Here is a 26,996-nt window from a genome sequence, read left to right on the forward strand (position 1 = left end):
TGACCATGGGAATAAGACTATTGTTGCCCGTTGCCCGGACACGTATGTGAACAGTGGCTTTTGATATCTGGACTCCAGCTTCAGTCCACTGTCTTTGAAGCTCCCCCAAATTCTGGAAGTGACTCTTCTTCACAATGCTATTAAGGCTGTTGTCATCTCTCTTGGTTGTGCAGCGTTTCCTGCCACATTTGCCCCTTCCAACAGACTTTTTGTTGATGTGTTTTGAAACTGCACTCAGTGAACAGCTTTCTCTTTTTGTGTCTTACCCTCCTGGAGAGTGTCAATGATGGTCCTCTGGACAGCAGTCAGATCAGCAGTCTTCCCCATACTTGTGATTTAGTTTACTGAACCAAGCTGAGTGTTTTTCAAGGCTCAGGAAACCCTTGCAGGTGTTTCAAGTTAATTAGACCATTCAAGTGATTAGTTGAATACCCTACTAGTATACTTTTTCATGATATTCTAATATTTTGAGATAGGATATTTGAGTCGGCGCGAATGGTCAGCCCCTATACATTTTCATCTAACCAAATCTGGCCCGCTTTGAAAAAAGTTTGGACACCCTTGGTGAGGTGTACAGTGTTCACTTATCGGTCCTGTGTGCCGACACCGTGAGTTCGATTCCCGCATATGACAATGGGAGTGTGTGGCGTTTTGTGTGTGCTTCGTGTGGCGTGTTGCGTGTGCGTGTCAGAACAACAAAAAATAACACACTAAAAAAAGAGAAAAACATAGCCCCCAAACAGATCATACAATATCTCTGCAACACCTGGAGGGATACATTGCACTTTTCTTCATTGGTGACTCCAAGTGCACAATCAAAAAATTTTAAGAGCAAAAAAATGGTTTTTCCATGATAAATGCGGTTTAGTGTAGTTCGTCTCATTGGCCTTGCCGTAGCGTGACATCATCAGTAGGCGCTGCCCTCCGAGCTGATCAGTCCAAATCGCGTCTTGACAATACCTTCGTCGGACGTAACTGAAGCTTTTCATATGGCAATGCTGCGACAGTGCTTCACCACATACATTGCTGCTGGTAACTGATGTTTTACTGTTTTCACTTTACTTTGTCACCTGTTAAAATACAACCATGAATACATCGTTTTCCCTAATAGTACTTTGGATGAACTTGGATGTAGTATTGAAATCATTGACTTTGTGATTAATTTATGATCTGTATCAAACGATTTGTGTAAATGTAATGTGTATATATATATATATATATATATATATATATATATATATATATATATATATATATATATATATATATATATATATATATATATATATATATTTACCTAAGGCCAGAGAGAGTTTATACTAGAAGTTTCCAGACTGACGAATTTAAGCCAGTCGTAACCTTGATTCTCAATACTGTGCTCCGACAGCGAGCGTCGTTCGCCACCTATTAAATAAAAGCAACAAAATTAATTAATGGACGACTTTTTATGAAAATTATGTTAGAAAATAACCTCTGTGGTCAGCCATGTCGTTCACCTAGGGCAGGGGTGTCCAAACATTTTGCAAGGTGGGCCAAATTTGATAAAGTGAAGGGGTCTGGGGGCCAATAGTTTTTTCGGATTTTTTTAAGGACCAAAGTTTCATGCTAACACACTGTTATAAAACAAATTTCATTGTCCCGTTTGTCTTTATCTTTTAAATGACAAAATAAACAAATATAAGCCACTCGGGCAGATGTGAACAACTCTAAAAACACAAATTCTGCCTTTCATTCATATCTGAAGAGTCAGATAACGTTAAACAAACTGTATGAAATACCTTAAATTTACATTTACAATTATTTTTGCCTCTTAAACATTTCAAACAGGAGTTATAAGTAATGCAAAATTGTCCTCCATGCTGAGAGGAGCCAGATGAGGTGGCTTGGGCATCTCATCAGGATGCCTCCTGGACGCCTCCCTGGGGAGGTGTTCCGGGCATGTCCCACTGGTAGGAGACCTTGTGGACGACCCAGGACACGCTAGAGAGACTGTCTCTCGGCTGGCCAAGTTATAACAAGCTCATGTAATGTAAAAAAAAATAACGTTGAATTTAAAGTTATGTAGATGTTTATTTGTATGATCATAATACAATCAAGTTTTGCCAAAAGAATCGTTGTATTGATTCGATTGAAAACATTGAAATTGAGTAAGAGCAAACTGAAATAGAAATCTGTTCAACATTACTCTTCTTTTAAAAATGGTTGACGATATTAATATGGTTTGGATTGAAACCTTTTTAGTATTTGAACGCGGGTCCATACTTTGGACATTTCCAAAGTATGGACCGCGGGCCAAATCCGGCCCCCGGTCAGATTTCATACAGCCCACAGCTTCAGTCTTGTAATGTATTATTTATGGCCTGCCTGCACTGTCAAACTGAATAAAAAAAAAAAAAATCATGAAATTTGAAACTGTAATTCCTCCAATTACGAAAGGGTGGCAGCACCACCCCTCTCCGCTAATTTCTGCCATGGGGACCGCAAAGAAAACGAGGAAAGTTGACATTGAGGGCCGTTGCTTTCAAGTGAAATGGGAATTACAATACTTCTTCAGTGAAAATCAAAGAAACTGTGTTTGTCTAATTTGTGAAGAGATGGTTGTCATGTTTAAGGATTTCAACCTAAAGAGACACTGTCAGACTAAACATGCTAACACATATGACAAGCTAACAGGGAGTGACCGTGCTGATAAAGTGAAGCAGCGCCAAGCTGAACTGGCATCACAACAGCGATTCTTCACACGGGGCTGCGAGTCAAAAGTACATTTTACTAAAGCAAGCTACGAAGTGGCCATGTGAATACGTTGATGTTATGAACCTGTAACAGTGTAACCGCGCGCGCGCGTGTGTGTGTAGCATGTAGATTTAGCTATAGTATACTACATTCTGTAAATATGTTTTTAGAACTCTTATCATTATAACAACTTTTTTATAACAAGTTACATGTGTACATACTGTAAACATGTTTTTAGAACTCTTGTATTATAAAAAAAAATATAACAAGTTGCAATAATGTAAATATGTTTTTAGAATTCATTATTATAACAACTTTTTTATAACAAGGTACAAGTGTACGTACTGTGTTGTGTGGGCGCTCCCTTTTTGGGGGGGGATCCGCAGTTTACTGAAGCCGCGATAAATGAACTGCGATATAGCGAGGGATTTTTGTATTAGAAAACTAGGTCTATTGGGCTAAGAGCATGTACAAACTATACTCCTTTTAACATGAAAACCTCAGAGAAGCAATTATGCGGCAAAAAATGGAACTGCTGTCAATGTGTTTCAACGCACGTAAATGAACTGGGGAATATAATTTGACCTGAAAAACTTTGTCAAGACGTTTTTTTTTTTTTGGCTTTAATCCATGCTACCATAATGCTACAGGCAGCACGTCTTTGTAGTTTTTTTCTGTCATATTAAAACATCTTTCTCAGAGCACACAATTTTGAGAACGGTGTGTTTGGAGAGGCAGAGCGCATTCGGAGCTTAGTGTTTCCGAAAGAATGCCCACAGGTCTGCTGCCACACTCTGGTGAAATCTAAAACAGATTTTTTATACATTGTCGACTGTGGTCAACAGTGCTAACATGCTTCGGGCCGGAGCGGCAGCAACCAATGTACAAGTGGTCACCATTTAGCATTCATACATTTAAACCAGGGCTGTGGACTTGGTCGGATTTTTGCACCGAGTCCGAGTCCGGCCTCTTGACCACCGAGTCCGTGTCCGAGTCCGAGTCCGGCTGTCCATTTTTTCTGTTAATTCATGTGACTGCTTAGTCTTTATTCAAGGCTAATTTAGATCAAAATCAAAATAACGATATAAGCTGGGTGACACAATCATCCTTGACATTGGTACATAATGTAAACATTAGCCTAAGTGCAACTCAACGTGGCCGCATTGATCGTAAGCAGGGCTGTGGACAGTATTCCTACGCACATTCTCAGCAGCATGATGAAAATAAAATTTAACGTATTTTTTTTTTATTGTCGGACTCGGTTGACTCGGTCAAAATCAGCACCGAGTCCGAGTTCGGCAAAAATGACCGAGTCCGACCGAGTCCGAGTCCGGCAAAAATGACCGAGTCCGACCGAGTCCGAGTCCCCGAGTCCGAGTCCACAGCCCTGATTTAAACAAAAGCATAATTCGCTGACCACGCCCAAAAAAAGCTGTGAAACAAAGGCTGTGGTAGTTCAACTGCGATATATCAAGGGAACACATTATTTCTGTGTAGTTTATTCGTGTACCTACATTTTTCATTATTCCCAAAATGAAAGACAGAAGTTAGGATTTTCTTCTTTCCTCTAATATGTTCATTTTTTGTCTGATTTAAGCAATAACACTGTCCACATGTTCTCCTCATTTCAGGTATATATATCGACATCATTCAAAATCATTTTAAATAATTCCACAATTTTTTCAATTCTTTTCAGCCTTCACACAAAATCTCTCCAGAAATTATATTCTGTAATTCAGAGATTGTCAACCGGTGGTCCACAGCCCTCTAGTCATTTGTGCCGGTATTGTAGGTGGTCGACGAAATTGGAAATGGTAATGGTAAATAATTGTAACATCTTTAAAAATAAAATTGATTTATTATTTAGACTGAATTATTTTCCAGCTAACTTTGATAATCATTTACCCATCCAAATTATGTCAAATGTAGCTGAGATTCCCAAATTAAACAGAGATACAAATAAATAATATGCATATGTCTATCTTTCTTTGGTGCAAAATATAATAATAGTTGCTTGTTGGTTTTAATGGTGGTCCCTTGGACAAAACCAGTTGAAAGCCCCTCCTCTAATTGACATTCATTGTTTATTTTATTTCCTCCATTATGCTGTTTTCTGTTTATAGTTTGTGTTTGAAAATCAGTCCCCGTTTGGACAAAACACACATCACGTACAATATTATTTAAAAAGAATCAATGTGTGCTCTATGTGTCACGTGCCGTGTCACCTGCCCCCAGCTGGTAACTTTCCTCCACAGACTATAAGCCACAGCCACGCCCACTTATCAGAGACCTGTCCCTGCTCGTTAAGGATGCTATTTAAAACCCATGAATCCAACCAGCCCCCGTCAGTTCGTCTTACCTAGTCCTGGTTCTGTTTGCCTGTGTCCACGTCCGTGCTACTCGTGCCTAGTACCTTGTCTTGTGCCTTGCTTCCGAGTTGCTGACCCACGCCTGCACAACTGACCAACCATACCTGAACGCTGCTAGCCCTGACCAGCTGCCCGATCATCGACCTAGCCTGAACATCACTGGCCCTGACCAACTGCCCAATCATTGAGCAAGCTTTCGCCTCGTTCTTTGACCACTCTGCACCTAATATAATAGCCACTTCCCCTTTCACCAAACATCAATAAAGACTCAGTGTGTCACATTTGGTTGTCCTGTCTGCACCCCAAGAGTATGAACAGAAAAGTTATGGTTAATTCACTGTAGTCATTTTAAGCACCCACAGTTTTCATTCAAATTAAATTTCTTATGCTTTTACCCCTAATCTTGATTTAAATGATTTCAAACTTTAGTCAAACTTTTCTCTTTAACACCCAGATTTCGTCAATATTGAACATAAAGTAGCAAATTCTGTGCAAAATAAAAAGTAACAAAGATGACTGCACTTATGCACTATGCAGCGAGGCAGATTTAGCGTTTATAGGTGCTTGCTTACTCACTCAGTTTTTAATCGTATTGATTTCAGGTCTTTTAGATCCTGGTCAGTTCTTTCTCCTGTCCTCGTTGAGGTTTGCATCCAAGAAGGCTGGTGGTAGCAGCAAGAACCATGGTGGGAAGAGTGCTGGCAAAAGATACGGCCTCAAGAAGCAAGATGGTAATAATCTAATGTTTTTTTAAATATCTTTATGAAATTGGTGTATTGAATAATTTCAAGCCTCAATAATCCCCCCCCCCAAGAGCTGCTAAATTCTTGAGCAGTTGTGTCCTCCTTGATAGTCCCAAAGATGGCAGGACATAAGATACAACAAGAATAAAGCAGTACTTGTCCATTGTCGCTTAGGAAATGAAAGTGGTTCATTTGACGTTTTTAAATGAGTAATGAGTGACCTCTTCTCTGATACTACATGTAACACTTGCACAAGCAAGTGAACATTAGCGATCAAAGTCGTGCAAAGGACCCTACGCCACAGTTCCTTTCACGTCACAGGTGAACAGACCATAACAAACACATATAACACACAACAGGTCTGTCAGCACTTGGCCTGGTTAGTGACGATTACACAGACGGGTGAAAACCCTCTTGTGTCCATTCTCAGTCCGTCCTTTTTTTTGTCCTTCATTTCGGAAAATGGACATCCTGTCACGTGGAATGGAGCAGGGCAACCAAATGCAGCGTGGACCATGGTTTATTGAAGGGAAAAGGGTGGTGGAGGAGAGGATGGGGGGAACAAACAAGCAGGAGAGCATGGTAGAACTAACCGGCAGGAATAAACAGGAACTTACAGGACGGGCAAACAGGACAGGCTACAGAAACAAATTAACAGCGGCTTAACAGAAACTGACTGACAGAACGATCTGAAAGGGAGTGACACGCAGACAGGACTTAAATACAAGACAGGTAACGAGGGGCAGGTGACGGCAATTACACTGATTACGGGTAGACAATGGCAGGAAGGGGCGAGTGCACAGACGCGCGACAGAGACACGCGAACAAAAACCATGACAACGAACACTGACACACAAGGAAACGGCGAGGAGCGGGAAATAAGACGTGATACATCCGTCAAAGACGAGTGGATGGACACTGATGGGCATAGCGAGTTGGCCATAAAAATGAAAAAAATATATTTATCATTTGAGTCGAGTATGAGTGCTCAAAAGATAAACATACAGTGGCAAAAAAGTATTTAGTCAGCAATCCAGCAAGTTCTCTCACTTGAAAGATGCCTGTAATTTTCATCATAGGTACACTTCACCTATGAGAGACATAATTTAAAAAAAAATACAGAAAATCACATTTTCTGATTATTAAAGGATTTATTTGCAAATTATGGTGGAAAATAAGTATTTGGTCAATAATGGCCTTGATCTGGGGCTCTACGCAACATTTCACCCCGTGGGGTCAAAACAATCACAAGAATGGTGAACAAAAAACCCAGAACCACACGGAGGAACCTAATGAATGACCTGCAGAGAACTGGTGCCAAAGTAAAAAAAAAAACACACACTGTTGAGTGAGAGCCAGTATGGATTCCGGTACAATAGATCCACTGCTTCAGCTGTAATAAATATAATGGAGGATATAGCAACAGCTACTGATAATAAGAAATACACTATAGGGGTGTTTATTGATCTTAAAAAAGCATTTGATACTATAGCTTGTTTTATATTATTGTCGAAGTTGCATTCATTTGGTGTGAAAGGAGTAGTTTTAGACTGGATAAGAAGTTATTTAGACAATAGACAACAGTTTGTGGATTTTGTGAACACATGAGGATTGAATGTGGAATCCCACAAGGTTCGGTTTTGGGACCAAAATTGTTTGAATGAAATTTGTATTTGCGAACGACACCAACTTTTATAGTTCAGGACATGACTTAAAAGCATTATCAAACATTATTGAAGAGGAATGTCAGGTCTAAATACGATCAGACATTAAATCACACGCTGGAAGGAAGAGGAGAAGACAACCAGAACAGGTTTACTCGCGAGGAGAACGATAGAGAAAAGAACCGCAGTTACCATCTCCATCAATTCTGAGTCCTTACTCCACGTGCCCCTCTTTTTAATGTTTTGGTTGCCCTTGTTACAGAAGCGTTGCTTACACTAAAGGGAGGGGGGATTGTGTCTGTAGCAATGCTGATTAGCAGAGTCTGTCCTCTTTCCTCAGCCGGCCGTCTTCCCTCAAGGTTGGCTGACTCGTCCTCGACTGTGATCAAATACCTTGAAGCACGTTGATTGCCGCTCTGCTGTGGAACAAATGCAACTAAACCTTTGCTAACTTTATGTACTTGGTAAATTAACACACAATAATAATAAGGAACTTGTCCTAAACACTTCAACACACATTAAGCAAACGTGAGGTAACTGGTATGCAGTTCCTTAAACATTGAATAAATATGGGATAACTTGTATGCAACTACTTCTAACCGTATATAACCCTTAACAAAGAAAAACAGTTCTGATCAACTACAATCTATGAACCAAACCTACAGCTAACTAAAAGGAATAAAGTTCCTGTGAATCAAACAAAGAACATTTCACCTATGCAAATAAGCCCTGCTCATTGTTAGTGAAGGCCTCTTACGGGAACAAAAACACACAGACAACATAAGGACAGGAAGGATACAAATGGCTGACAGGGATCAAAAGACATCCCTATCACTAAAAAGGAAGAACCTAGATCAAAGGAAAGATAAACTCGTAAAGGCGAGGCTTCCAAGTCTGGCAGGCCAAGGCTTCACTTAAATTATTCCAACAGGAAATAATTAAATTTAAGAGATGTTTTGATGTCAATAAATTATTAAATGTAAAAAAAACCCAAAGTTTATGATTTTTTGTAAGAGAAAAAAGAAGGGAACTGTCAATAGATGCAATTCATATTGAAAGGGTTTCTCATCAAGTCAAGTTTATTTATATAGCACTTAAAACACAAGCATTCTCAAAGGGCTTCACATATACAAAACAAATTGACAATTATTCTTAAACCGTCCCCTGATCTTAAGTTCCCAAGAGGGCAAGGAAAAACTCAAAAAAAACCTACTAGGGGAAAAATGAGAAACCTTGAGAAGGCACCACAGATGGGAGGATCCCCCTTTCAGGATCACCAGGCTGCAATGGATGCAGAAAGGGCACATAAAATACATAATTTAAAAGAAAAAGTGGATGTCCAATTCAAAGCGAAGAGCTGCAAGAGGTGCCCTCGATTGTCCTGGCAGTGTCTTAACAATACCGATGAAGTGTTTGAATCCATAGCGACGAGGAGATCATTAGTCACTTTAGCAAGTGCAGTCTCGGTGGAATGATTAGCTCTAATGCCAGATTGAAAAGATTCATATCAATTATTGGTGACCATGTAATCAATAAGCTGCTGCGCTTCTACTTTTTCAAGAAGTTTTGCTATGAATGGGAGATTTGAAACTGGCCTATTACTGAGACAGTCCGGGTCGAGATTTGGTCGCTTAAATAGCGGTGTAACGATAGCGTTTTTAAAGGCTGTTGGGACTATACCAGAGAAGACAGAGAGGTTAATTATATTTAAGACGGACGGTCCTAAAATTTGAATTAATTTTTTAAATAGTTTGGCTGGAAGCGGGTCGAGTAAACATGTTGTTTGTTTAGCCGCATTAACCAATTGTGTAAGCCTTTCAAGGGACATGCTTTTAAAATTTGAGAGGTTTATGGCATGATTGTCAGCGCCGGTAATCGACGGTCTCGACTGAGCGATTGGAACGGTCATCTTGATCTCATCCGTAATGGACTCAATCTTGAGTGAAAAATTTCATGAACTCGTCAGCTGAGTGGAAGGAGCTATCAGAGGTCGGCTGTCGTAGTGTTACCTTTGCCACTGTATCAAATAAGTATTTAGGATTGTTTTTATTGAGATTAATAATTTGCGAGAAATAATTCGTTTTTGCTAAGATAAGCGCATCTTTGTATTTCAGGAGGCTGTCACGCCATGCCTGATGGAAAACCTCAAGTTTGGTTAAACGCCATTTGCGCTCATGATTTCTACATACCGTATTTGCCGGTGTATTGGTCGACCTTTTTCGATCCAAAATCGACCGAAAAAAATCGACCTCGACTTATACACCGAGTCATAAAATTTAACTTCGTATTCATCGCTTCAAATGTGATGGTAACCAAGGCCGTTTCTCATGCATCTCATTGTGCGTTGCACTTAGAAAATTTGAACCGGGCGGCGTGCGCGAGTGCGCGGCCCGCTGGAAGTCGAATGAGGCGCCGCGACCACCTCCGCGGTGCTTATAAACAGCCGATCCGCTCGGCGGGGGCTATTTTCGGCCACTTGGCTCGTGCGCACGGCCTCCCGGATGTGCCGGGCGGGTGCGCGAGCTCGCCGGCCGCTGGAAGTCGAATGAGGCGCCGCGACCACCTCCGCGGTGCTTACAAACAGCCGATCCGCTCGGCGGGGGCTATTTTCGGCCACTTGGCTCGTGCGCACGGCCTCCCGGATGTGCCGGGCGGGTGCGCGAGCTCGCCGGCCGCTGGAAGTCCAATGAGGCGCCGCGACCACCTCCGCGGTGCTTATAAACAGCCGATCTGCTCGGCGGGGGCTATTTTCGGCCACTTGGCTCGTGCGCACGGCCTCCCGGATGTGCCGGGCGGGTGCGCGAGCTCGCCGGCCGCTGGAAGTCCAATGAGGCGCCGCGATCTCCTCCGCGGTGCTTATAAAGTGCCGATCCGCTCGGCTTGGAGCTATTTCCGGCCTCCCGTTGGTGCCGAGCGTCGTGCGCGAGCTCGCCGGCCGCGATCTCCTCCTCGGTGCTTATAAACAGCCGCATGCGCACGGCCTCCCGGAATTTGAACACATTTCGTCAATAAATTTCGCATATTGAATTTTGAAGTTTAATATAATGCAACAATTGAGCTCGACTTATACAAAGGATATATCATAAAATCGTAAATTTCCGTCGAATTTTAGGGGGTTGACTTATACACCGAGTCGACCTGTACACCGGCAAATACGGTAATTGCTTACGAGCACGTGTTTCATCTGTGAACCTTGGAGTGGGCTTTCTATGGCGAGTTTTCAGACGTAGTGGCGCTACAGAGTCGATGGCATTTAACAATGTCACATTGAATTCATTTCTAAGATTATCAATAGAGCCGATATATGTGGGAAATATGGCAGTTGCCAGCGGCAGTAACTCGGATAGCGTTGTCGTAGTTACGGAATTCATATTACAGCTGCTGTAATTCTGATTGCGCTCTTGTCTTTGTCAAAGAACTAAAATTTCAAATTTTATTAAGTAGTGATCAGTCATAACAGTAGTGTATTGAAGTACTGTTATATTTGAGGTTGCCAGTCCTCGGGATAGTACCAGACATAAGGTATTTCCATTCTTATGCATTGCTGCCTGTATGGCTTACTTGCGTGAAGCTGCCCCCCCACCCCACGCAAAATTTAAGGAAAATAGTCTGTTTCGTTTGTGCTTCGTTTGTGTTGGTTTGTGCAGCAAAAATTTTTGTTTGTGCTGCTATGGTTTTGTAGTTATGAAAGATTATTTTATAGGTCATCCAGAGTTCACCCAGCCCCCCCAATGAACCTTAAATGGTACCGTTCGTTTGTGCTTCGTTTGTGCAGCAAAATTTTTCGTTTGTGCTGCTTCTGTTTCGTAGAGATTACACATTTCATTTATAGCGATGACGTCATCGTGAACCTGGCCCCCGACCCCACGCAAAATTTAAGAAAAATAGTCTGTTTTGTTTGTGCTTCGTTTGTGCTGGTTTGTGCAGCAAAAATTTTCGTTTTTGCTCCTTCGGTTTCGTAGATATTACACATTTATTTTCTAGCGATGACGTCACCCAGCCCCCCATTTTCCTCCAAATGGAACCTAAATGGTACCGTTCGTTTGTCCTGTTTGTGTGTTCGGCCATCCGCGGACAAGGGGGGGTGCTACCGGTGTGTTCGGCAATCCGCAGACGGGGGTGGGGGGGTGCTACCGGTGTGTTCGGCCATCCGCGGACGAGTGGGGGTGCTACTGGTGTGTTCGGCCATCCGTGGGGGCGGGGGTGCTACCGGTGTGTTCGGCCATCCGCGGTCGGGGGGCGTGGCGAGGGGCGGGGCAATGACATACCAGCTCTGCCGAACCCCTGAAGCTGACTCACCGAACCCCTGGGGTTCAATCGAACCCATGTTAAGAACCACTGGGCTAAACGATACGGTATGCTAACGTGACATAAACACAAACGAGGAGCTGAGAACCGGCCTGATGTAACATTAGCAATTATTCAAATAACTATAACATAAATAAAACGTTTATCAAACCATCTGTGTCACTCCAAATCATTAAATCTATTGATCAAATTCGTCCTCCTTTCTGTAAACAACGCCGCGTGTGCAGCGCGCCGCTGACGTCTGACTCTTCGTCAGTTGCAGTTCAAATTATTCCACAGGCCCATATAACGATATATAAACTATATATATCAAATAACTATCATATAAACAACAATATTATCAAACCATCTGTGTCACTCGAAATCATTAAATCCATCGATCGAATTCATCGTCCTTTACATAAACAACACCGCGTATGCGCCGCGCCGCTGACGTTGGACTCGTCGTCAGTTGCAGTTCAAATTATTCCACAGGCCCATATAATTATAAACAACAATTTTATCAAACTATCTCTGTGACTCCACGTCATTAAATCCATCGATCGAATCCTTCGTCCTTTAAGTAAACAACGTCGCGTGTGCGCCGCTGACGTTGGACTAGTTGTCAGTTGCAGTTCAAATTACAATAATCCCTTGCTACATCGCGGTTCGTTTATCGCGGTTTCTCTACATCGCGGATTTGTTTTTCCAAATTAAAAAATAAATAAGATTCAAAATAAAACTTTTAAATTGAGGAATTATGGCACAAATGTTGCCCACTCGTCAGCAGAAGGCGGGGAGACAATTGCAGTCTATACACTTGTACCTTTTTATAAAAAAAACCAACACATTTAAGTGTTGTAACTTGTTATAGAAAAATCATTATAATAATAAAACAGTTCTAAAAACATATTTACAGTATGTACACTTTTACCTTGTTATTAAAATTGTTGTAATAATAAAAGCTGTTCTAAAAAGATACTTACAGTATGTGTTAAGAATTCTCCATGTTATTTGTTATCCAGCCGTGCTTTGATTTGAGGTAGGTTGCTTTATTTTGAAGGCTGTTTTCAGATACCATTTCAAATCATTAAATCTCCTGACTCTAGAAGTCAGTGAATGGAACTCATTGTCAGTGAGGCTCCAATTATTCCACAGCTATAGTGCGCCCTCATGCGGTTTAAAGTGAAAATAACATGTGAAGTGATCAACTATACTAGTAAGTAATGTGTTAATGATCAAATAAAAATCTGTGAGTAATTTCACATGTAAGTCGCTCCTGAGTATTAGTCGCCCCCCCACCCAAACTATGAAAAAAAAAAAAACGGGACTTATAGTCCGAAAAATATAAGTACGTGTAATAAATGGGTTTTTTTAGAGACAGAGACTTTGGCTGGTTGTATGTGTATATTCAGTTTTTTTTTTTTCACTCACCACCTGCACTTCCAAATTAGACGCACCATAGAGCGATCATCATCTGCGATCATCTATCATGCCGATAGCACCATCTTACTGGGAAAAATAATAGAAAAAAATGTTATTCAATTTGTGCCTTCTTTGTTGGTTATTTGGAATCTTTACGGTGCTCTGCTGTTGGTGTAGCTCCTCCATAGTGGCACAATGCTGCAGCTGCAGTCAAAATACGTTCATGGCTGATGTAGCGATACATTGTCCTATCAACTCAGCTGGAGCTTTATGATGTATTGCGTGATATCAATCGCTCTGGCTGCTGAGGCACAAAATTAGCTGGGGGCGGCTGTCGTGAAATTTTGATTGTAAGTGGAATAAATTGTCACAAACAAATTACTGCTGTCATTTCAGTCCTTAATGCTTTAAAACTAGCCATCCATTCTCATCACTGCTTATCCTGTTCAGGGGCGCTGGAGCCTATCCCAGCTGACTACACCCTGAACTGGTCGCCAGCCAGTCACGGGGCACATATAGAAACAAACAACCATCCACATGCACCGTCACTAAACAAAAATCGATCCAACGCTACCCGCACAAAGGCGAGTGTATCCCTACAAAACCCAGTCAGGCACAGCGAGAACATGCAAACTCCACACAGGAAAGCTGGAGCAAAAATCACAACCTGCACATCTGAACTATCAGGCGAACGTGCAAACCAATACCTAAACGTGTCGCCTGCTTTTAATCCATGAAACCTATTTTGATCTCAGATTATGGTGATATTGCATCTAGTGTTTCAAGAAATTCTCAGGTGTCACTGTAATTTTATGAAATTTTCATCCTATATTTTTTGTTATTGCAAGGAAACTTTGTCCATGCTGGCAACATCCTGGCAACACAAAGGCTGCTGAGGTACCACCCAGGAGCACATGTAAGTGCACCGTTATTGTTTTCCTGTCATTGTAGTTTGATGTTTAACTGGTAATTACACGAACACAGTCACTGCATATGTCATTCTGATTTGAAGGTTGGGATGGGAACCAATAACACTCTATATGCGCTTGAAGACGGTTGCATCAAATTCACCAAGGAGGTCTACATCCCCCACCCTCGCAGTATGGAGACGAGCCAGATAATCACCAAGCTTGCCAATGGATCTTTGCTTTACAAAACATTCATCAACATTATTCCAGTCAAGCAAGAACCCACCTTCAAACTGGTTAGCATGGTCTAAACTCTAAACCCTCATGTGAGGACAAAAAACAATAGCTTCTGATTAAATGCCACAACACTGAATTCACATATTTTACACTGCCTCTGAAAACATGTACTGTTAAAGATGAACCAAATTTTCAGAAAAGACGTCACACTCCAGCTCACTGAGCATTTAACTTGGATTGACGTTTTGCATCCAGTTAATAATAATATCCATAATAATAGTAATAATAGCAATGATAATAATGATTGATAATAATAATAATGATGTGGTGCTGTTGGCTTCTTCAAGCCATGATCTCCATCTCTCACTTGAGTCATTCGTAGCCGAGTGTGAAGCGGCTGGAATGAAAATCAGCACCTCCAAATCTGAGACCATGGTCCTCCATCCGAAAATATTTGAATGCCTTCAATGAGATCCTGCCCCAAGTGGACTTCAAGTATCTTGTTCACGAGTGAGGGTGGGATGGAGTGGGAGATTGGCGGATCGGTGCAGGGTCTGCAGTTCGCATCACAACAGACATTGCACAACTGACTGGTCTGTACCTATCAGTCATGGTGAAGAAAGAGCTGAGCCGAAAGGCGAAGCTCTCGGTATACCAGTCGATTTTACCCGTCGTTCTATGTTCTTACCCTCACCTTGTTCTTTCGGTCTCTACCCATAGCTCGTGACCAAAAGAACACAATCCCAGATACAAGCGGCTGAAATGAATTATCTTCGCAGAGGGTCTGGACTCTCACTTAGCGATAGGGTGAGAAGCTCAGTTGTCCGGGAGAGAGGAGCCACATGAGGTGGCTCGGGCATTTTATTATGGTTCCTCCTGGACACTTCCCTTGTTAAGTGTTCCAGACGTGTCCCACCAGAAGAAGACTCTGGGGATGACCCTGACACGTTGGAGAGAGACTATATCGCCCAGCTGGCCAGGGAACGCCTTGGGTTTATTTGGGATGAGCTGGTCGAACTAGCTGGGGAGAGGGAATTCTCAGCTTTTTTATTGAAGCTGGTGTACCTACAACCTGACTCCGGTGGAGGGAGAGAAGGAAGATGGATGGATGGATGGATGGATGGATGGATGGATGGATGGATGGATGGATGGATGGATGGATGGATGGATGGATGGAAAAGGAACAGTGGAAAAGGGATGGATGGAAAAATAATGGATGGATGGATGGATGGATGGATGGATGGATGGATGGATGGATGGATGGATGGATGGATGGATGGATGGAAAAATGATGGATGGATGGATGGATGGATGGATGGATGGATGGATGGATGGATGGATGGATGGATGGAAAAGGAATGGATGGGTGAATGGATGGATGGATGGATGGATGGAAAAGGAATGGATGGGTGGATGGAAAAGGAATGGATGGGTGGATGGATGGATGGAAAAGGAATGGATAGGTGGATGGATGGAAAAGGAATGGATGGGTGGATGGAAAAGGGATGGATGGATGGATGGATGGATGGATGGAAAAGGAACAGATGGATGGATGGCTGGAAAAGGAACAGATGGATGGATGGATGGATATATAGATGGATGGATGAAAAAGGAACAGTGGGAAAGGGATGGATGGATGGATGGATGCAAAAATAATGGATGGATGGATGGATGGATGGATGGATGGATGGATGGATGGATGGATGGATGGATGGATGGATGGATGGATGGATGGATGGAAAAGGAACAGTGATCAACAGCTCATCACTGTATCTCAGGTCGTAAAAGGCCATGCTTCTCCGTGAAAGTAATGTACAAATGTAAAAGGGCAGTAATCCAAGAAGGGGTTTGTTAATGAAAATCTACCAATGACACTGCCTCCTCGTTTCGAGGGAAGGCCGTCCCACCCAAGACTCCAAGTTGCAATGATGCGTCCTGGTTCTTCAGTTTGTAATCAACCTCAACAAAGCATGGTAGAGTCCAATATTTAAAGACAGGAAGAAGTAGCATTTATCTAAAAAAAGTAAGATGAAAAAAATCTGATAAAAATGTGATTAGGCCCTATTTGACTCCAAAAGAAAACATGTGTTCTGACAGAAGGAACCTAATTTAATTTCTAATTTCTTCACGTTTATCAATACAAGTTTAAAAATGATGGTCCTCAACTAAGTTTAAAGTAACAAAGGCTTTCTGTGTGATTTCTCCCAGTTTTGTGTATAGCTGTTGTAAAATGAAAATAAAAGCATTCTATTCTATTCTATTCTATTCTATTCTATGGAATTACCCACCTGTTCAAGAGATGACCCAAAGCCACAAATAATTGTAACAGCATAAAACATGTACGGTATTTTCTGCCCTATGAGGTGCACTAGATTATATGGCACAACTTCATTGAATGTCTTATTTTAGAAATATTTTCATAAATAGGGCGTATCGGATTAAAAGGCGCATAGAAAAGAAGCTACTGCATCAAACTGGGGTTGACTTGGATTGCGTTATGCATCCACTAGATAGAGCTGTGCTAAAGGGAATGTCAAACCAGTCAATGATGTATTCAGTCAAACTTCATATACAGCAAACTTGATGTACAATATGACATATAATTGTAGTACCGTAATTTTCGGACTATAAGCCGTGACTTTTTCCAAAATTTTGAACTCTGCGGCTTATAGTCAGGTGCGGCTTATAATAAAAAAAATCGTGATTTTTGTGATGACTTGATCACTTTTATACACTCGTAAAAAGGCTGTGGACCACTGGTGTGCGGTATCCTGAAGAAAAAAACAACAAAAATACTATTTTGAAACACTACTATGACTGCTGCTTATTCTGGCTGTCTTGCTTGTGACTATTATGAGCTTTAGTAGGAATGCACGCTAGGTGACCTGCGTCAAAGGGCTCAAACCAGGGGTGTCTAATTTCTTTCGCGGGCCGCATTGTAGTCATAGCTTCTTTCGGAGGGCCATTATGACTGTCAACCCAAATAAATGTATGAGCACCTCATATACAGTAAAAGCTACAAATCAAACTGACAAATAACTCGTTTTCAAATCAGACGAGTAAAAACTGGTCAAATATTTTTAAAAAAATATAAAAAGTGAAGACAATTTGCAATTCTAGTAATGACACACGAATTTGATGCACAATTTGTCTTCGCGGGCCACATAGAATGATGTGGCGGGCCGTATCTGGCCCCCGGGCCTTGAGTTTGACACCTGCGCTCTAAACCCTTTCTCTTAGTCTGCCATGTGACTCAGAGATTACACAAAGCAGTGGCGCTGTTTGGACCATCTGCATTGTATTAAAACCCAATCAATCAGCATTTAAATTCAATTCTTCTAACATTTTCCTCACCAAAAACAAGTTGTAATGAATGTGAACTTTTAATGCATTTTATTCAGAAGGTTACTTTGAACCCTGAGGCTTAAATGGCGGCGCGGTGTATTTATGGATTTTTAGGGCCTCTAGGGGGCGCTCTCCCAGGATGCAAGAGCGAGACAGACGAAGAAGAGATAATGCGCCGAAGAAGACGTGCTAGTTTGTGTTTTGAACATTTCGCGCATCACGCAGAACGTAATCAAGACGGACATTACTGAAAGGAAGCTTTTATACACATACCGTCATTATGGGGGACAAAAGAAATGCATATGATGCCGCTTTTAAGCTAAAGTCAGTCGATGTTGATGACATTGTGTTGCGGCACCCTTTTCTTTATTTCGCGGTCCCGTCTACTCTGGGGCTATACGTGTCGCTCGCTAGTTTAATGTAATTTAGCGCTTCGTGCATGAATAAGATTAGCATGAACACACCCTCATCACACTCGAAAGCAACGACGAAAGAGAGACTGAGAAAGTGTGAGGCGAAGGATATATAACGCTATTCCAATCGGACACTGAGGAAGACTTCGATGGTTTCAGTGCACAGGAGGAATATGAAGACGATGAAGCTCTTTATTTTATTTTTACTAGTATGTTATTTTAATCAGCCCTGTTAGTGCTGTGCTACCGTGTTGCTGCTGTGTTACCGCCGCGTCTCAGTGACTTTTACCAGTTTGTTTTATTTCATCAAACCCTATTAGTGCTGTGTTACTTCCATGTTGCTGCGATATTACTGCCGCGTCACAGGCAGTGTTTGGAAAGAAACATACATAATAAAGTATGTTATTATGTTATTAACTGTGTCCAGTCTTTCTTTGTTAATGACTCGCGTGCACACTTCTGTGTTGCTGCGGTCCTACTGCTGCGTCACAGGCAATGTTTAGAAAGACATGTTAAAGTATGTTATTCAAAATTTAAAAAAGCTTTCTGTGTACTGTCTTTCTTCGTAAAAAACTTGTGTGCACTGTCAAACGCACCTCTTCCAATAAGGTGCCCCTGGCTACCTGGTAACGGGTTTGTCTTAGCCGGGTTCGGAGATTCGTCCGTAATCTAACCACCCGAGTTAAATTAACTCCACCGGAATCAATCTAATTTCTGTACAACGCCAATCCCTCTCAATTCACCCGAAGCTCGAGCCGAGTAACTCAATTCGAGGCAAGACTTCGAAGTGACCGCATCGTATTGATGGCTCCCCGCTAATGTTTGAAGTTATTATGTTACGGATATTTTTAGATGTCTTTGTTAAGACCTCAGGGATTCGTTTGTATAGCGCACCCAAGCACTAGTTTTGCCGAAGTAAATGTTGATATGGGTCCATTCCACTTGGTCGCTCATGCAGCAAGCCGACCAACTTGTTTATTCGAAAGAAAATCGAATTAATAAAAGTGTGACAATAATAGCATTTAAGAAGAAAATGAATGCACTTTATATTATTAATTCTCCTTATATGTAGATTTTGCACTTAACTGTCGGAGTGCTTCACCCCACTTGATTGCTTTAAAAAGAGTAACAACTTTCTTAAAACGAATAAAAATGTTTTACTGTATTTCGATTTGCCCCGTAATTAATTTGGAAGGCAAGTCTATTTTTCGATCGTGTCCTGTTTAACTTTTGACGGGGCCCGACAATTTTAGGAACTGGGCCGCGCCCGACGGACAATCGAAATACTTTTCTCCTTCACCAACTCTGATAATCTATTTTAACCATCGGCGTTATTTTATTTAGAGGAAGTAAATTTTCAAACGAATTCACTTTTAACGAATTCACTCTTCCCTTCACTATCTACGAAAGTTATTTAATTCTCTAATATGTCCGGAGTTACTTTTTACGCGGCCTGTCAAAAAGGGGAAACAGGCCCGCGCCCTTCAAATAATTAAATTATTTTTAGTTCTACACTAAACCGATAATCCGTTGTAAGCACTTTCGTTAATTTATTCAGACGAAGCAATCTTCCAAACGGATTGAAATTAACCCGTGTCTTAAATAACTACGGAAGTTATTTAATTCTCTAAAATTGTCTGAGGTTACTCTTATTTATTACGGTCCTAAGTTATACCATAATAACCCCCTGCACCTGAATCAAATCGTCAAATCAACCCCAAACATTCGATTGCACATTCAGTACAGATCAGCGCACATCGAAGTAGATAATATACAAAACACATTTATTGAAGAAACATGAAATCGAATTACAAATCTCAATTACTCCAGAAACCGAACAATTCCACTCACTGATACCCGTGTTAATAAAATCATTCAATCCCAGAACCATTCGATTGCAAAACACAGTTCATGACAGAGGGAAAAGGTAGATACCAGCTGCGTGCTATTTTTGGTGGAAGCAAAGTCGAGTGATCAATTCGATCTTACTTCTAAAATCCAAATTAGAGAAACAGGCTGGCCTCGAGGGAGCCGACGGCCCGATGACTATTTCCCACTCTTGCTAAAATACATAAAAGTCGTTTTCCTTCACCTAATTTCTCCTGTAAAGTTGTCCAGTCCAATTTTTCGGAGTAAATCCAAGTTAATTTCAGACCAGCGATCCTGCGTCTCGCACAAAGATCCCGGGACTCTGGAAAAAATCTTGAAACTCCTTCGGGCTTCTTCACATATGAGCGCTCTTTGGGGAAAAAAGCCCCGTAGCTGCCCCTGCAGCACTTTTTATAGACTTGTCTGGTACCTATATTCTCTCTATAGGATAAGACCGCCTAGTTTCCCACGCCCTATAGAATCTGGTCAGTTTTCCCACGCTGTATAGGGTTTGGACAATTTTCCCACGCTGTAGAGGGTTTGGACAATTTCCCCCCGCTCGTACACCTGCTGTCCTTCAGCAGATGTTTCCGCTTTGACCACGCATTACTTTCCACCAATGTACAGCTAGCCCCTGGTAAAGCCTTTCACTTCCCCTTTTCTTCACTTCCTGTTTCATGAAAATAACTTTTTAAAGTTACGCTTCAATTAACTCCGAAATAAAAATCCAAACCTTTGATCTATTTCTTTAACCAATTTATGTCACGCCACTATTCTCATAGTGACGGGTCTCTTGATCGAATTAACTAACAATATTGCTTTAAGCGGTTACAGAATACATTTTTAGCCAAGCAAATAAATCAAAAAGTAAAAATCACATTTGTGCTTCTCCAAACAATTTATGTCACGCCACTATTCTCATAGTGACGGGTCTCTTGATCGAATTGACTGACGATATTGCTTTAAGCGGTTACAGAATACATTTTTAGCCAAGCAAAGAAATCAAAAAGTAAAAATCACATTTGTGCTTCTCCAAACAATTTATGTCACGCCACTATTCTCGTAGTGACAGGTCTCTTGATCGAATTGACTGACAATATTGCTTTAAGCGGTTACAGAATACATTTTTAGCCAAGCAAAGAAATCAAAAAGTAAAAATCACATTTGTGCGTGCATGCGTGACTCACACTCTGACACCGTGTTCCTGTTTTATTTCTATTTTAACTTGCTTAGCTTATTTTGGCCCCTTTTTTGGTCTCATGTTTCGGCCTGGCGCCATCTTTTGGACAAATTTGGAATTTCAGCTCTGCCAATTTATTCCTGTGAACAATCCATTTTTTACCATTTGCACCTTCTTTTCCCCCCATGTTACATGACAGCACGTACGGCTTATAGTCCGGTGCGTCTTATGTAAGAAAAAAACTAAAATATCCCCGAATTTTAGCTGGTGCGTCTTATAGTCCGGTGCGGCTTATAGTACGGAAATTACGGTAAGTTTATTTTGTCTTCACTTATATCTTTTGTCACAGACAATAAATAAAAGATACAAAGATTAAAGAACCAGTCAACTAATATGACATATTCAAAATATATATGCACAATAACATTGTTCAAACAATAATGTGGATATTTACAAATCCCCGTCCACAAATCCATCGAATTCTTCCTTTTGATGGTGACAAAGCTTGACATGGAAGACCTGAAGGAGGGGGCCTGAGTAAGGGTTACTTAAAAGTTAGTTCTTCAAAATTAAGTATTGTTAAACTGGTAAAGGGGAGTTTGTTGGTTGAACCAGTGAACCTCCATTCCCGTTTCAAATTTCACCAGAAGATGGTGCCAAAGTCAGATTGACCTAACATAGTAAATTAATAGTTTAAAAAGTCATCGGCTAGATGAAGACTTGTTCTGAAACACAGCAACACACAATTTTGGATTATGTTATATCATAAACTATTATATTAAATATTGAATTATATTTGATATTATTTTGTTTTCCTATAATATACTTTGAAACTGTTTGAGTATTTTAATTTGCTAACTAGAGAAGCCCATGCTCATCGTTAGGTGATGAGAATGAGTAAGGTGCAATATACTTTATTTTATTCTGCTTTGCCATATTATATAGTTAGTAGCAACTTGAGCAGCATCTTAGCACTGATGTTTCATTTACACATGAATGTATTAAGAGTTGCGTAAGGACAAGGGCTTGACAGATACTGTTGGTGGAAGACCGCGATCCCACGCTTGAGCTTGACCTAGAGGTCACCAGCTTGTCAAAATATGTTTTGAAACTGCTTGAGTATTGTAATCTGCTAACTAGGAGACGATCATAGTTATGATTATGTGTTAAGTTGACTATTGTGAAAGTATGTGTTGTTATTGTCACGATTTTTAATCAATATCCAACATGTATGTAATACTGATGTTCCATTTACACATGAATGCATAAATGTGAGCGAAGACAAGGAGGCGGCAAGGGTTAATGTTGATACTAAGTGGTGGAAGACCGAGATCCCACACATGAGCATGACCCGAGGTCACGTTCATCGAGTAAAGGCCCAAACAAAAGGCTGTTTGATGAAACACAAGTAAGAGAAAGGACCGATTGCAAATGTCACGTTGACACAAGTTGACGGACATTGCATGCTAAATTGAGCATCGGAAAATTTGGAAGTCGGAAACAGGATGAGGCATCCCTGAGGAAATGGTTACATCCCTGAGAACATGGTCACCTCATCTGGTCGGCCGAGATGCAGGTCCAGTCTATTCTAGAAGCATTTGGGTCATCTGAGGACAATATATGACGTCATGGAAAAAAACTGGTACGTGACCAAGCTGGCATAGGACCCACGGGCTGAACTGGTATAAAAGATTCGTTTTGACAAAGACCGGAGCTCTCTCTCGCCCGGTGGGCTCTCCCATTCAGGGGTTAGCCCCTGCAGGCTACTGCCCGTGGGTTGAGGACGCCGATTAGACTAAGATAGATTTAATTCTTTTTGAGATTAACCCAAGGTGTGTTAAGATGAATTCCTAGAGTCTGCGAATTGGACTTAGTCAAATTTTAAGCTTAAAGACAGGCTAGGAGATGTGGACCTCGGTGCAGCAGAGAGGAGCCATTTTTAGAGCGTCGTCCTCTCCCTTCTTTAGGCCAGCCTGTTCTTTTATACAAAATTTTGATTTTTGGAACATGGAGAACTAATCACTCGACTTTTCCACCAAACAGCATTTTAGCTAGCCTCTTACCCTTTTTTACTATATTTTTGAGTTATCAATCGAGAGAACTTCGAGACTGAATAATTTTGCTGTATTGAGATTGGTGACTGGAATTATTGTTGGTTGTTCGAACAATTGAGACTTGTAATTCTTTTTCTTCCTTATTCATTAAATTTCTACTTTATAATCATTTAATTTCGATTAATGATTATTTTGATCTTTTATGCTTTAAATCTCTTCTTTCTCTGTCATACTCATACTGTAAACCATCAGTTCTTTTTAAAGTGAAGACAGCTTTAATCCTCAACACCAGGAAGTGTCAGATCTGGTTCCAAATAGTTATCTTAAACTCAGCTAGCGTGGGTGATCGCTAGTGGAAATAAACGAGTCTCCGCGGTCTTAACAAAGACAGCTAAATCTATTCCGAGCGGTTAACAAGAGCCCCAAATGTTATAGGAAAGAGAGCCGCTGAAACAGCCACGATCAATTTGATCCCGGGTCTCGACCAAGTAATTACTCAGCACCGGGGTCTTTTTGCTTTTAAAGGGACTGGCGTCCGGAAATGATGGAATTAATCAAACAATAGATTGGTTACTTGAACAGCAGTTAGACTGGAACGAATCTTCTTTCCGTGCCGGCTTAAATAAATTCTCGTCTCCCCTTAAAGGCTGCGTTACAGCCGCGGGGCTAAAGTACAGAATTTTACCCTTTAAATGGAGAGCCGGTCACTTACATTAGATAAGTGCACGGTTAGACAGCTGGTTGTGAACCAGTTTATCTAAGACCTTAGCCAAGCAGGGCAGGATAGAAATAGGTCTATAACAGATGGGGTCAGACCCAGAACCACCTTTAAAGAGTGGGAAAATCAATGCAGATTTCTAGTCTGGAGGGAGGACAGACAACTCCAGGGACATGTTAAAGAGCCGCGAGATGGGGGCAGCAACAATGGGAGGAGCAATTTTTAAAAACCTTGGGTCCAGCCCGTCGTAACCTGCCAACTTATCAATGTCCAACTTGGAGAGTTTCGCTAAAACTTTTGAGGTCAGGATGGATCTAAAGGAGAAAGTCACAGGGCTGGAAAACAGAAGAATGTAAAAGGGCAGCGTTGGAAGGTATGACTGGGAGGTTACTCGCTGAATTAACAAAATGTTGATTTAAAAGAGAAGCTATGATAGACTTATCGGTAACAACAGTGTCACCAAAGGTCATAGCACTGGGGAAAAGGGGAGGTGTCAATTTATTTTCTATGGATATGAGTTTTCCAGAATTTTTGGGCGTCAGAAGAACAAGATGTGAATTTATCCAGAAAATGGGTGACTTTGGTTTTTCTGATTGTCTATGTACATTTATTTCTGCATTGCCAAAAAGCAAGCCAATCACTTGGAGACTGGGAGGAGCGGGCTTTCCGCCACAAGGTGTTCTTTTGACGGATTAACATCTCGGGAAAACCAAAGAGTGCAGTGGTCTTTGATTCGTATTTTAATGAGCGGGGCATGTTTATTGAGGATCCCGCCAAAGGTCGATTTGAAGTATGACCAGTCAGCATCTACAGTAGAAATGTTTTTGTCCCAGCACACTTTAGCAGTGTCTAGCAGAAAGGCCATGGAAAAGAAGCACTAGACCAGATATGGGCAAACTACGGCCCGCGGGCCACATCTGGCCCACGGGGCCGTTTAATCCGGCCCGCCAAACCTGAATGAATTGTATTATTGAACTTTTTTTGGGGTCATTTTCCCTGCAATTGGTATGTTTCCCCACTAGATGGGGAAGCGCCCGCCCGTGCATTTACTCCCGGAAGCCGTGTCAGAAAGCTCGGTGCACACTCACAAGTGCATGTACGTACTAAGTAGTGCAGACCCGGCGCACTCTGCGCTCTATTTCCATCAGTGCTTTCGATTGTGGGCTGTGACGTCAGCATTCTCGTAATTCGCGCGCTGAGCTTTCAGATACAGTTTTACGTTAATGCCACCCACAAACCTTCCCCTGGAATCCTTCCACTAAAATAAGTGGGCTGAGGAAAAGAAAGGTGGACACTGAGTGCCGAGTGTTTAAAAAAAAAAGAGAGGACAATTTGGCTCGACCTACGTGTGTGAGCAGACGTTCCGCCACATGAACGTCAACAAAGCCCGTCACAGCTCTAGGTTAACGGACCGACACCTCGGCTCTATCCTACGAATTACCACAACAAATTTTACTCCAGACCATGATGCGCTAGCAATAAAGGGATACCAACAATACTATTGATTTCTTTATTACTTTATTTAGAAGTTTTCTTTCACTGATTCTTCAAGATGATGTATTTGGTCAGAATGTTTGCCGTTTGATGTGATTTCGCCTCATTAGATAAACATATTTCATAAATCTGACCTGCAGGCACTGAAGTGATGGAAACTATTATTCATAATAACAGTGTCGTATTTAATGAGAATCACTGATGGTAGTTTTTTGGTGAAATAATTTTTTAATGCTGTTAATAAATGCATTTGCTTTCAAAAAGCTTTTTTTTTAATATCCATGCTTTACTACCTACTAAAAGTACAAACCTTTTATGCACTGATCTTTACATGTCATTTCTATTACTTCACACAAACACTACATCCATCAGCTCCTGGTTCGGCCCCCTGATCAAAATTTAGAACCAAATTCGGGCCGCCAGTCAAAAAATTTGCCCACCCCTGCACTAGACAGTTGCAGAGTGGTCCAAAGTCCTCTTTTCAGATGAAAGCAAGTTTTTGTATTTTATTTGGAAGCCAAGGCGCCAGAGTCTGGAGAAAGGCTGGAGAGGAGCAAAATCCAAATCTAGTGTGAAGTTCCCACAGTCAGCGATGGTTTGGGGAGACATGTCAGCTGCTGGTGTTGGTTCACTGTGTTTCATCAAATCCAGAGTAAATGCAGATTTTAGAGCACTACATGCTTCCGTCTGCTGAAAAGCTCTATGAAGATGATGATTTCATTTTCCAGCATGATCTGGCACCTGCCCACAGTGCCAAAACCACCAGTAAATGGTGTACTGACCATGGCATTACTGTCCTCAATTAGCCTGCCAATTCCCCTGACCTGAACCCCATAGAGAATGTATGGGGTATTGTGAAGAAGAAGCTGAAAGACACCAGACCCAACAATGCAAATGAGCTAAAGGTCGCTATTGAAGCATCCTGGGCATCCATAACACCTTAGCAATGCCACAGGCGATTGCCTCCATGCCCACGCCGCATTGATGCAGTAATCCGTGCAAAAGGATTCCGAACCAAGTACTGAGTCCATTAATGGACATTTTCAAATGTTTGATTTTGTTTTGCTGTTATAATTTTTTTTTTACTTGGTCTGAGGATATATTCTAATTTTGTGAGGTAGGATTTTTGAGTTTTCTTAAGCTGTAAGCCATAATCAGCAATATTAAATTAATAAAAGGCTTGCAATATTTCAGTTGATTTGTAATGAATCCAGAATGTATGACGTTTTTATTTTTTTAATTGCATGACAGAAAATAAAGAACTTCATCACAATATTCAAATTTTCTGAGACATTCCTGTACATTCTGGCTTACATAGTTCACATTCATTCACTGAATTGTTCACACAAGGAGACCCAACAGGTTCACTGACTGATCCGTTGATGCACGGGAAGGCAGTTTACTCATTGACTCGTTCGGGAACGGGAAAGTCAGGACTCGTTCCCTCACTGTTCCGTTCTCGCGATGAACGGGAAATGCAAATCACTCACTAAGTGACTCGTTCATCATAGATCTGTTCAGTTGAACAGAAATTCAATTTACTGACTTGTTCGTGAA

The 26,996-nt window shown here is 41.3% G+C and overlaps 1 protein-coding gene across 1 annotated transcript; it reads left to right on the forward strand.

Moving 5' to 3' along the window:
• Positions 1-898: 898 nt before the first annotated feature.
• Positions 899-16,626, forward strand: mrpl27 (mitochondrial ribosomal protein L27). Its single transcript, XM_088370978.1, has 4 exons — positions 899-1,032; positions 5,705-5,833; positions 14,070-14,137; positions 14,234-16,626. The coding sequence occupies exons 1-4, from the start codon at positions 990-992 to the stop codon at positions 14,438-14,440; spliced, it is 447 nt and encodes a 148-aa protein (XP_088227104.1). The 5' UTR covers positions 899-989; the 3' UTR covers positions 14,441-16,626.
• Positions 16,627-26,996: the final 10,370 nt, after the last annotated feature.

Source organism: Syngnathus floridae, chromosome 3, assembly GCF_059516105.1.
Source record: "Syngnathus floridae isolate MCC-2025c chromosome 3, RoL_Sflo_1.0, whole genome shotgun sequence".
Taxonomy (NCBI): Eukaryota; Metazoa; Chordata; class Actinopteri; order Syngnathiformes; family Syngnathidae; genus Syngnathus; species Syngnathus floridae.